Genomic DNA, 12,600 nt, shown 5'->3' with positions numbered 1-12,600 from the left:
GGGATGATCGACAAGTGACTTGAGACAAACATCGCTTTCTTATCTTGAACTTTCAGCGCCGATTCCATCATGTAATCGTGGTGGTTTTCTCGCCGTTAGAGGCCTTCTAAGAGCACCGGGTGAATCTAGACAAGCGCAGGTTCTAGATATAGGAAGCGCTTGGCATCGGAATTTTCTCATCCGTACGACGTCTGGTTTCTAGTGTAGGACTTGGAAGCGAACGTGCATACGTCCAATGGACCATCGTGATTCGAATTCGAAATTAGCTGCCTCGCCGTTCGGGTCATTTGCTTTCGAGAACATAAACTGAGAAAGCATTAAAGACATGTACATATACTATTACATGCGTGAACGGGCCAAGGAAGCATCACCGACGAACAGGCGCACAGCAGTGTGCAAATCCAAATCCGTTGTTTGAATTGTTCGGGAAGCAGCACGAATGTTACATCGAGCATGTCCTGCGACGACCTATGAAACGGTGACATAGATGATGGGGAGTTTGCAAGCACTTAAGTGCACGCGAAGTGACACCCCGGAGTGGCATGACCAGACAGGAGAAGCACATATCTGCAGTGCATCAGTAAATTCACCGATTACTTATTTCGCCTTATTTCACTTAATGGCCCTTATTTCTTGCGAACGAAAATTTTGAACTACCTTAAAGGCTGCTTTTTCTAATTATTAGAAAGTGGGACCAGCGTGCAAACAAGTTCATGTGCGAAGTTCAAAAAAGTTGAATTAAAGTGTAATAAGCAAGGACCGTACAGAACAAGTCTAAAATGCGATTTCAAATGCGTGATGATCTGCGTATTTATTAACATAGAACTTGCGGAAAACATCATAAGTCTGATGGTGCTGATGTTGCGGAGGAATAAATTGAGTACCGTATATAGGAATAAGGTGTGCGGCGCGGTAGATTGAGTCAATATGAATGATGGAAATATGGGGAGAGTTGTTCGCGTGATGAGCAGGCTGTACCATCCACATTCCGTTGTCTTCGTTGGGTGAATCTCCAATTGTATCGAACCACCGCACAACTGCGCATGGGTATAATTCAGCCTTGTATGTGAAAGAGAAAAAACTCAACACTCGCGCAACGTCCATACCCCTCATCCCGTCGAGATCCGGATTCGTGTTGACGAAGACACAATCATAACGAGGGTACTCATTTCTCCATATTGGACATGCGCGAACATACTCGCGACGCATGCCCCCGATACCACTTGGATCGCTCGGGGCAAAGAATCTGGAACATGCGGAGTTGAAAACACTGATTTTGTCGTTGTATTGAGGACAACAAGTAAGGGGAACTTCGGAAGGGTCACGAGGGTCATCTGGATTGAGTTGGGTAAAGAGAAAGCGGCGCAAAAGGTTGGGGAGTTGTGGGATTGCCAATTCAACTGCTAACGCGGCAGGTGTGCGAGCTCGTTTGCGTTCTAAATAATATATTAGCCATTGGACAGAAACAGGTGCTGGAGCACTTACGAGGCGTTTTGGCCAATTCAACATGCGCTTCGACATTAGTTGGCCCGTCGTCAACTTCGGTATCGTTGTTGTTGTCGTTGGCCTCTGTGCTGTTGGTTGTTGTTGGCCTCTGTGCCGTTAATCATGTGCGCACTGTCCACATCGCCTGGCTCAAGATTCATAGTGCGCAGTTTTTCTATTTAAGCATCAGCGCGAGCACGATAAAGACACAATATGCTACTTACCTACTGCAAGTGCAGCTGCAGAAAGACAGGTCCCATCAAGCATTTTGCGTTGGGTGAAATCAGCACGCGATGCCGCGAGTTTATCAAGACGTTGATTTGTGACCAACATTTGGCCAAGGGCCTTGTACCGGCTGGAACGCCGCCACGGTTCCTTCACGGCTTTGATATGCTTTGCTTCGGTGATCGATGAGCACAGGCCATTCGGGGCCCCAAAAAGACGAATGAGGAGTACATAGTGTTGAAGTGAGTGTTGGCGAGGGAGTGAGAATGTAGATACAACACCAATCGTTTCGAAAGTTTGTCGGTATCGATGAAAGCGGTCGAGAGCTTCTTGTATGTTCTTGAGAGTCTTCTCCGTAATGACGCTACGCCGGACGAAGTAGCAAAAATCGAGGAAAGCTCGAAATGTTCGAACTATATCTACAGGGACATGTCCCTCGATGGCGGACAAGTATACCTTAGCTATGTGTAAGTACAACATCAGTAGTCCAATCTGTGAGAAGAACGTACCTTCATCAGTGCCTTTGAATCGTCGCCGGTCCATTGCTTGAAGCCTCGTCCTTGCGGGAAACGTCGAAGGCCAGCGAAGGCGGGAACAGCAGCAATTCTAGATAACTGGTGAGATAGCTAAATAGATTATTAAATAAAACCTTTACCTTCGGTCAATATCATCCATGATGCGCTGGGCCTCTTTCTTCGAGTGCGTCTGATACAGATACTTCTCGACCCATTCCACAAGATGGTCTTTAAATGTGCCTTTGATGAGCTGGTGAAGGATATCGGGGGCAATGAGCTCATGGATATCAGCGCGAGGGAAATCGTTTGTGAACGGCTGATAAAGTGTTAAGAAGTTGCAAAAACGTAGCACGAAAGATGGACTTACAACGAGATCACCGACGATACCATACTCGTCCCACAATTCACCAAGGGTCCCCTCCGACAAGCACATCTGTGTGATGACGACAGCGCCAACCGGCCTGCTCGTCTAGATTGATACGTGAAGATAAACATCTGTCCAATAATGAGTCTAAGTAGTCAACTAGAAAGATGCACGAGTACATACCTTGGGCACCAGCCACGCACGATGCACGTCAATAACACTTGCTCTTCGTAGTCTGCTATATACGGTCCCAGACCGTATATAACACGGCGAAAATGGCCATCGCCAAATCGCGCGACTTCGTACTTCGTGATACCGGGTCGAAGTGTCTCGAGGATCTTGGAGAGCGAGCAGTGAAATAATTGCCGGCGGAACTTTCGGAACATTACATCCCCAGTTGCATGTTCCTTAGTTGCTAGTAGCTCGGATAAGCAATGTAAGAATATATGTTAGACAAATGAAACTTACTTTTGGGAATAGCAAGAAACCCAATGATACTTACTGCGTCACGATGAGCTCGTCGGACATTGTTGCGAACATTGCCGATAGACGCATAGAGTGGGTAATATTCGTTGTTTCCCGTTGCGACAGACACAGTAGTCTTGTCGCTGCCCAAAATAACAGGTACGAACGTGGATCCATGTGATTCCGGATCCTCTGAGATTATGTCCTGGAAACAATTGTTAATGATAAGTTGCAATACGTTAATAGCTAATGATAAGTTGCAATACGTTGATAGCTAATGATAAGTTGCAATACGTTGATAGTTGCAAAACGTTGATAGTTGCAAAACGTTGATAGACTCACCGCCTGATCCCATACCCAATCACCGGACATGAAATCCCTCCACTGACGCTCATCACCATCGGTCAAGAATTCGCGGTAGGGTCGGTAATCGAACTCTTCGATATAGTCCGGATTCGCAAGCATATTGCGAACAACTTCTCGTGGATCACGGTACCAGACGTCAAAGTCTTGGTCCATCCACGGCGGCACATCAGCGGCTGGTCGTTCACCATTGTATCGAACTGAAAACGATTGCCATTTGACATCACCGAGTGGTGTTTTGTCAATGGTTTTATGAAGGTCGCGGAAATCTGCAAATGGAGGCTTATCGCCGTGTTTCTGGAGGGTTGAAGCCCAGAGATCGAGTAGCTTATTGATCTGGGCTGCAGGTGTCTGATTCTCGGTGAAAAAAAATTCCGCGGTTTCGAACTCGATACGGTTTCGGTAAGGCGTCCAGTCGTCCAGGAGAGATTTATTCAGAGAGTGGCTTTGGTGGGCTTCCAGGGGGAAGAAATGTGCCGTCTCGTCACGATGGACGAGCTAGAAAATATACGGTGAAATATGGTTAGAAATTTGTTCTAATAGCAAAGTAAAGTATTACCGTCGAGGTCCTTGTGAAAGTTCCGATATAGACGGTCTCCTGGCCCCCAGAACTCAACGTTGATGCTGGGAGCTGGTGAGTCCCGTGTCCATCGTGATCCGTCATATTCGGGTCATCATGTTCGGCTTCTTGAAAGTCAAATTGTGCCTCAGGCTGCTCAGGTGCCGGAGGGGTGCTCTTCCAGCTCTTCAGAAACACTGGGATGATAAGCATTAGCTGCCCTTGCAATTGTAGGATGCGCTGCGTTCCAATGTTTCGTTCGTCCCGCTTGAGTTTTGAAATAACGCCGACAATTTGAGCGTCCGCAAGGAAGTTGCAGTGCGTTGTGATCCCGTCGAGAGTTCTGGTTCCTTTAGACAATATTAGCCAGTGAGGAGCGTGAAAAAATGGAGTATGTACATAGTTTATACTTAGCGTTAAGAAAACAAACTTTCGGTTGAAAGCAAACCGAGCTGCCAGCCTAGTAAGTGTTGGGGGTCGTAATCAGTATGCTGTTGTCCATGTTTGGGATCAGGGTAGCGCACTTAAAAGTTTTCACTTAGCTTAGACCGTCTCTTGTTGCTCCCTGCTACCCGCAAATTCCTGTTCACCTCTCTTGCAGCTTCTTACGTGCAAACTTTCACCTCAACATGCCTGCTCAACGTGCCGCTACCACTCCGACTCGTCGTACTCGTGCGTCTAACGCAACTGCGCATCCAGGTGCCATCCTCTTACAGGCAAAAAAACCCCGACGCACGACAGAAGAAGTTGCAGCTGCCCGAGAAGAAAAGGCGGCAAAGGTAGCAGCACAGCAGCTGCTGCTGAGGCAGGTGCTAAGCGTGTGGCCGGTATAGAGCTGGAGATGGAAGCGAAACAGACGAATGTGCTGACGAGGAAGGTCAAGGGAGTCCGCCCTCGTCCGACGCCCTTACAAAGGCAAGAAGGCTGCAAAGGACAGCCCAGATATTGCAGCAGCCTGTGGTGGAGGTGATGATGAAGTCGGAACCAATCAAGGGTTGGGAGTACTCACTCAGAAGGCTGATGTGCCAATGGATATCGACAACGACGCTGTCGATCAAGACTCACACACTAAGAGTGGTACGATCAAGAAGAAGGTTATCAAAGCTTCGATGAAGGATGCTGTCAATCAAGCACGTAATGAAATCAAGCGGAACACTGCTGATTGCGGAGATAAGGCAGCACGTGTGGATAAGAAAGGCAATGTACTTGATGCGTAAGTCTCTACTTCACACTCATCATGCTTCTACTCACGGAGTCAACCATGTTCTTCCTCAATTTAACTCTGAACCGCAGGAAACAGCCTGAATTGGCTCTCACCAACAAAGTGAAGAACTGGGCTTCAGGCGTCAAGACGCCCATCAAATCTCAGCACGCGAGTCACACAACTCATACTTCGGCATCACCTCCCCCGTCAACAATTTTTTCTCGCCTTACAGGCTCTTCCATTACCTCTCACAGCACAACTCTGACTGATGCTTCTAAACGTCCTCCTCAATGTATTGGTGCAGCTGAGGATGCGCTCACTGGAGGTTTTGCCGACGATGAGGATGAAGATGACGAATTAGAACGCCTGGCTGCGCATGGGATAACTGCCAAGGAAGGGAGGTCAGCTGCAGCGGTAACTGTTCACTGATCTCCCACCAGAAATTTCCACTGATAATGTTCAAAGATGACGGTTACTCTCACAGTCGATGACTCCGATGACGAGTCAGGGATTCCAGCAGAGTTCCGTGCTCCATTCACCCAGTTGTCGCCATTAGGTCCGACCAGGGTTGCCGACACCAGCAACGTCCTCAAAAGGAAGGCTTCTGAAGTCCTCGATCTTATCTCTGGCAGTGAAATTGATGAGTTTTCGGACGACGAAAGTGAGTCAGCGCTGTTTGCTGATGCCAACACCCTGAAACTCACTGCACCTCTAGTCAACAATACAATGGACATCGACCTACCGGACGAGATCGATCAGAAGCATGAAGCGGAGCCCGAGAAGCCCAAAGTGAAGCTAGAGAAGCCTTCCCGCACTACGACTTCAGTGAGCATCCAACCGTTTGGTTAACTAGTCCTTCCTGACACAAGTTTTTCATTAGACAACGGTCATGACCACAGACGTCAAACCTTTGCCAACTAAAAAGGTGAAAGTGGAACCATCTTCGACATCTATCAGTGATGCTCCCGCCCCCAAGGAACAGAAATCTGTCAATGTCGACACACCGCACAACGAGCTGAAGCCCCGAGCGCAATACCGAAGCTGCGACCTCCCTGAACAAGTGCAAGCAGACAACCGCTGGGCCAAAAAGTTCCTTCCGACGATGATATTGTGGGCTGGCAGCCAAGAATCCCTCTGGACAATCCCAGATGTGACTCTGCTCACACACATTCAAATCATTTTTCAGGCAATCTACCCAGACTTGAAACTTACCATTGTTCTGAATGGTGCCGTTTTTTCGCTCGTAGGTGCTTCTTGCTCCAGATGTCAAAAACATTTTCTCACTGTATCGACTCCATACTCAGACTGTTCAACGTCTTTCTGAGTGGCGGAGCAACTTTGGCTCTACAGCCATTGTGCTTATCTACGATTTTCTGATGAGCAACAGCGACTGCGACCCAGAGGTTCTTGCAGGGCTCCTTTTGAAGAATTATGCCTTCATCTTTGAGGATATGGACAAGCGTGACCCCGACGGTGCATTCCACTCTGTATTCATCCTGCAGCTCCTTGGAAAGGCTCACCTCAATGTCGTCGACGGTCACGCTAATATTCCCGCATTGAAAACCAAAGACCTCGCATCGAAAGGGATGGCCGGTGTTATTGGATTTTGCGCTACAGCAGTAAGTCTATTTTCTTATCATCAATGATCCCTCTCGATGAATTCGCATAGCTTGAGCGCGCCGTCACATTAATTTCGGACGGTGATATCAAAGTCGAGGATATCTTAGCGTCGACCACATCTCGCGGCAAGGTGGTCATCAAGCTGCCCAAAGTACTCAACAAGCTCACTGGCAAGGAGACCAGCGCTCCGTATATGTTTTCGCGTGATCTCTGGCATAAAGCGAACACTGGGTACATGAAGAGCATCAAGAAGAAGAGCAAGGACTTCGTTGAAACTACAGTAGAGATGGCGCGGTCAGCTTTGAACGAAAGCACCGCTGCGGATGCAGCCATTTCGCACAGCTCTGATGATGACCGTGCCTTTTTGTGTATGTATAATCTTTCCCTCTTGTGCATCGTTCTCTGCTTTATTTATTTGTCGTGTTCACCATGCTGATTTTGTGGATTTGACAGAGCCATCCGCTGCCCCATGGGCCTTCACAAATCAGCACCATCCTCAACCTGCTATCATTGTTCATATGCTCCTCTGGTACCATTTTCTACTGCTCTCCGACTACTACACGCATAAGCTACCATTGATTTTCGCTGTTTTATCTTCCCTTAGTGATCCACTTAATTGCTTTCGCGTCGTGCTTTTCTGAATGGACAATGCCCTTTTTTCTGCTTTATTTGTGATATGAAAGTAAACTAAGTTCGAAATAAGTGAAAATTCAGACGATGAGTGGCCTTTTTCAACCTGGCGGTCACTTATTTCAGCCTTTGCTTATTTCGCCTTATTGTGTGTGAAAAGTTGACAATAAGTCAGAGTAAGTAACTTGTCGTTTTCCTGATGCTTGTGCATTCCTGCCATCGAGAAGAAAACGGCCCATACCATTCCACCATATAGCGTGCCAGTCCTCGTTACAACCAGTTGGATTGTGACATTCGTTCGAATGCATTAATATCTTCGGCTCCTCCGCAGCTACAATTCGACGGTGATGATCAAGCGCAGCTTGAACATAAACCACGTTTAGAAAAACATCGTTTCCCATCAGCTCCCGGTGTGCATGGGTGATCTCGGTAATGGGAGTTTCTGCGAGTTGCTTAAAAGCGAAGGGAAATACAGAACAAACATGGTATTTGATAGCAATGTTGATCAATTGAGCCGGATGGAAGCGGAAACGTGCTGAAAACACGCGGGAAACAACGAACTCTCGCGCATGGTGACATTGGTACATGTCGCAGAAGTGGAGGAATTTTGTGAGTTCATCAACTGTGTATGAGCCAGTACGCATCCTACAAATCATTAAATGACTGGGTAAGAAAAAAAATGGTGTGAATGGCATCAACATACCTTCCAAAGGTATGCTCGAGAAACAATTCTAAAGCCTCCCGGGATATTCCCTCAAGGTGAATTGGCTTATCATCACTCATGCCATCTAGCTCTTTTTGTCCGGTGTGTTGTGTAGCGTCGAACATGTCACGAAAGACGTTCGAAGATGCAGACAAAATTGAACTGCAGAGTTTGTATAGTGTGTTCTCAACCTGCCAGCATGAGAATTTCAAGCTGTGATTCGAAACGAGATGAACAAATATAACCCACCTGGAAGATGTGACTTGAGGCATGAAAGTAGTAGACAAGGTGTCGAGTTGCTGACATATCTGCAATTTGAGGCACAGAGGATGTTGAACGTTGAATATTGACAAGAGTCCTTGAGAGTTGATTGAAGAGTGGTTACTTGGAAGCAGAGGGTAAGTTTGAACACACTCCAGTGACCGGAACAAATGAGAACGATACTTTTGTGACCATTGTTAGGTCTGTCTCACCGACTCTCACGCTTTTGAACATTGTCATCATCGCATGCTACTCCATATTCAAGTTGATCTACTGTGATGCCTGTAGTACTGCCCAATACTTTCCCTCGCCTTCCATCTCACACGTCAATTCAGGCTCCATGGTCAGCAAACATTCTCACCGCTCATGATACTTTGTCAGATATTTACCGACATGCCTATCGAATCCTGAATCAAGAGGATGCTGATCCTCTCCAGCTTACATTTCACATAGAAACAGTATCGGGGGATGCCATACCACTGCTTGAAGCCCTCGCACGCGACCCTCGAGGACACGAGATGCAAGATTGGCTGTCTTACACAGCACATTTGCTAGGAGATCTCTCCGTGCTTTTGTCAACATTTCGGAACAATACACAAAATAGGTAATTTGTCTACTTACATGTATTTTGAGCCGTCGTGTTGTTGACTATGATAATAAATTCCAGCATGGATGATAATGTCGTGTTTCCGGACCCAGTGGCCTTGCTGCAAACAGGCCATCCAGGCCGTCCAAAAAAAATTATTGATGTCGAATTCCTCGCTGAAGCAGTCTCGAATTCTCGGCAAATTAAACTTACTGAACTTGCTGAGATGCTCGGAGTCCACAGAAACACACTACGACTATATATGAAGCACCATGGAGTTGAACGAAAATACTCCGAACTCACCAATACTGACCTGGATCTTCTCGTCACTGAGTTCAAGAAAAACAAACCCGATTCAGGTATCAGGTACATTGTTGGATTTCTCCGCAGACATGGCCTACGAGTGCAGTATCGACGAGTGGTAGAATCACTCCGTCGAGTGGATGGATTAGGTCAGGTGTTACGAGACCGACGAGTCAAACGTCGACGGAAGTACCATGTCAAGCGGCCTAATGCGCTATGGCATGTAGATGGGCATCATAAATTAATCCGATGGGGGGTCGTGATTCATGGATTTATTGACGGATTTTGCAGAACGGTCTGACATGTTTCGTTTGCAGTCTATTGATTCTAATTTCCATTTCCATCAGATAACAGGACTTAGAGCTAGCAACAACAATCGTTCAACTACTGTTTTGGACCTTTTCAAACATGCGACACAAGACTTCGGGACACCTTCTCGTGTACGAGGAGATTGTGGTGGAGAGAATATTGACATTGCAACTTACATGATAATGAAAAACGGACCACGACGTGCATCGTTCATGTGGGGATCGTGAGTTATGATTTCATTGGCTTATGTTACATGCTAACCTCCTGCACAAGTTCAACACGGAACTCACGGATCGAGCGTTTGTGGGTCGAGGTTGGCACCCAATTTGCCCGGAGATGGAGAGCCTTTTTTACTCGACTCGAAAATCATCATGGGCTTAACCCTCATATCCCTAGTCACATTTGGTTACTCCAGAGTCTGTTTCTTGACGAGATCAATCAAGATTGCTCAGATTTTCAAGCAGAATGGAACTGCCATCCCATACGTGGTCCCGACACGAATAATAAGAGTCCCAAGGTACACTCGCAGCTGAATTTTTGATGTAATGTTGACAAATTATGTGACGACGACATAGGATTTACGTTTTTTAGGGCACATGCAGTTTGGCATGTATCGCGACGACTGCGAAGGCATCCATCCTGACATAATCGAAGAATACTATGGGGTTCACGGCCAAACTACAACACGGCGGCAACATCAGACTGGTGCTGGACACCCTATTGACGAAGAAGACAGTGATAATGACGACGAACCTCTGAATGTGGTTGAGGCCATCAACGATCAGCAAAGACAACACATCCACCACGAAGCCATTGTTGTTCCATCACACGGGAATCCTTTCGTCAATGACGAAACACAACAGCAGTTTTCTGCCACCCTTGATGAAGTTATTGCCGAGGATATCACACCACACAATTGCCGACTGACAGCAACTGAGTGGGACAGTGATGAATATCCAGTCTTCGAGACTATTTCCGTTGGTCGACGAGGGTCCAAAGAACTCCATATCTCACTTGCTGAACCAATCTGGTTTAATCGAGCAAAGCTATGGTGTCAAGCATTATTAGTCTTGTCATATTTTTTAGCGAGTGGTAGAGAATAACGAGAGCCGACTCAGACAATAGTACGTCAACGAGGCGGGTGGACAATATATCAATTATCCTTGTTAGCCACAAATATAAACCTAGGCACCAGCATCTACATACTTACCTTGCTTTGAGTCGTTTGCACGTCTGCTTCTTGAAGTCATCTTCACATTCCCTCTCACTCGGACTCTCATGGATCCTGCGCCAAGTGACAATCGGGAGTTCTTCTGCCGAGGTCTCAAGTCCGACAGTCAACTGTGTGACTGCGAGGAGTTTTTTCCTCGAACAGAGGATGAAGGCCACTGCGTGGAGTGTGGCCATGGCCGCAGCAAGCACCCCCGTAAGGCTTCAAGTTGCAAACCAGCAGAAGATCAAAGGGATGCCGACAAACAGCCAGATCCAAGTTCCTCGGCTGCCGTCAAGGATATTTTCACTCGCATCACTGGTGGAAAAATGGTCAACGACAACTTGAAGTCATCTGTCACTGGCAAACGAGGAAGCCTGCCACTTGCCACTGCTCGGGACGAGGCATTATCGACTATGTCTTCGACTCGGCTTGCTGGTTATCATAAACTGGCCAAGGGTCCAGCACCATCGGCTGGTGTTCGGAAGGTAAGAGACAGCTACTAGTGCATGAATATTAGTTTGCATGAACATTTGTTTCCAGGACCGAAAGGAAACTACTACTAGCTTGCAATTGCTTGGAAGTCAAACGCGCCGGAACACGACTTCGGGTACTACGACAGCCGGGAGCGTGTTTCGTGTTGCGTCAGTTGCAATGTTGACCTGCGGAGTTGATGTCAGTCGACAATGCTCATGGGACTTTTGACTTGCTGATTCATAATGTTAAACAGCGAAACGGTCTCGTAAGGGTATCGAAAGCCCCAAGCAAGAACGGCATCAGGTAAACGACCCGAAAATGATAAATCATTAGAAGGCTTTATCTGATCTAAAATATGCACAATAATCATCACATTTGTACCCCTCATGAGCAAGCTTTGAATACTTGGACTTAGTTGGATAGAAACCGTCAAATGCACAACCGTGACAGCTTAGTCACAATCACTTGCCAGCTTGTCACCGAAATTGCACATATTGCAACACCCATCAGACGTGGCAATACAATATTAAGTTGTTGAGACCAACCGCCGTCGCCTACTCGAGAACCAGCTGCAATATACTATAATTCTGCCCTACCTTGGTGGTGGCATGTAGCCTTTGACTGCTTTTACTTCCTCCGCAATCTCTGAACTAATGACAGTGTCAGATAATCTTTTATATGGTTGGACTGTGTTGGACCATAACTGCCAATGGTCCAACGGTGCCAAGTGTATTCAACGCAGTATCGAGCTCTGCCGACGAGGTTGCCTTATGCAAGCAGAGCTTGTCATTGTACTCTCGACAAGAACCCCCTCGGTGTCGACCTTAGGTATGCGGTTGCAATTCCTGCTTGCATTGCTCCGACCTACCAAGTGCACAATCTGGGCGACGAATGGCAGTGGATTACCATCTTCCCCAACCTCGACGAGGTCCGATAAGTGTATGCACGATGAGATTTGAATTTTATACACCCCAACATATAAATTAATGACAGTGTGAGTTAAACTATTATATGGTTGGATTGTGTTGGACTATAACGGACGATAGTCCAATGGTGCCGGGTGTATCCAACGCAGTATCGAGCTCTGCCGACGTGGTTGCCTTATGCAGGCAGAGCTTGTCATTGTATTCTCAACAAGAACCCCCTTGGCGTCGACCTTAGGTATGTGGTTGTGATCCCTGATTGAGATACGACAAACGTACACGAAAATAGTTCCTTGTTGCATGTTCCCCATTCTCTCTCTAAATGCTGCAATCTTCCAAAGCCAGACATTTTTGGATGGGGACCTCTTTTATTCCCATGGTGCGGAGACATGGCAGCG

General features: G+C 46.9%; 5 protein-coding genes across 5 annotated transcripts; 3 read left to right on the top strand and 2 right to left on the bottom strand.

The window, feature by feature from the left end:
• Positions 1-774: 774 nt before the first annotated feature.
• On the bottom strand, positions 775-4,189 carry DEU56DRAFT_975209 (uncharacterized protein; the record flags this gene model as incomplete). Its single annotated transcript, XM_041359576.1, has 10 exons — positions 775-1,436; positions 1,486-1,569; positions 1,710-2,166; positions 2,220-2,316; positions 2,366-2,541; positions 2,593-2,686; positions 2,773-3,004; positions 3,058-3,259; positions 3,397-3,862; positions 4,035-4,189. 10 exons carry the CDS (start codon positions 4,187-4,189, stop codon positions 775-777), a joined length of 2,625 nt encoding a protein of 874 aa, XP_041200659.1.
• Positions 4,190-4,605: 416 nt separating this feature from the next.
• DEU56DRAFT_762475 (uncharacterized protein) lies at positions 4,606-7,368 on the top strand (the record flags this gene model as incomplete). Its single annotated transcript, XM_041350703.1, has 9 exons — positions 4,606-4,648; positions 4,850-5,189; positions 5,270-5,594; positions 5,646-5,841; positions 5,896-6,005; positions 6,061-6,423; positions 6,485-6,799; positions 6,850-7,094; positions 7,254-7,368. The coding sequence occupies 9 exons, from the start codon at positions 4,606-4,608 to the stop codon at positions 7,366-7,368; spliced, it is 2,052 nt and encodes a 683-aa protein (XP_041200658.1).
• A 271-nt stretch (positions 7,369-7,639) lies between these two features.
• On the bottom strand, positions 7,640-8,228 carry DEU56DRAFT_695141 (uncharacterized protein; the record flags this gene model as incomplete). The annotated part of the gene is made up of 2 exons (XM_041347209.1): positions 7,640-8,075; positions 8,134-8,228. Coding segments are annotated over 2 exons (531 nt in total), but the record flags the coding sequence as incomplete, so codon positions are not given.
• Positions 8,229-9,194: 966 nt separating this feature from the next.
• Positions 9,195-9,395, top strand: DEU56DRAFT_693799 (uncharacterized protein; the record flags this gene model as incomplete). The annotated part of the gene is made up of 1 exon (XM_041347184.1): positions 9,195-9,395. A coding segment is annotated over one exon (201 nt), but the record flags the coding sequence as incomplete, so codon positions are not given.
• A 450-nt stretch (positions 9,396-9,845) lies between these two features.
• Positions 9,846-10,695, top strand: DEU56DRAFT_750033 (uncharacterized protein; the record flags this gene model as incomplete). Its single annotated transcript, XM_041349498.1, has 2 exons — positions 9,846-10,109; positions 10,168-10,695. 2 exons carry the CDS (start codon positions 9,846-9,848, stop codon positions 10,693-10,695), a joined length of 792 nt encoding a protein of 263 aa, XP_041200655.1.
• Between the last annotated feature and the right edge of the window lie 1,905 nt (positions 10,696-12,600).

The sequence above is a fragment of the Suillus clintonianus genome (assembly GCF_016758775.1).
Source record: "Suillus clintonianus strain FC179 chromosome Unknown DEU56scaffold_234, whole genome shotgun sequence".
NCBI lineage: Eukaryota > Fungi > Basidiomycota > Agaricomycetes > Boletales > Suillaceae > Suillus > Suillus clintonianus.
This window is presented reverse-complemented; position numbering and strand designations above follow the sequence as displayed.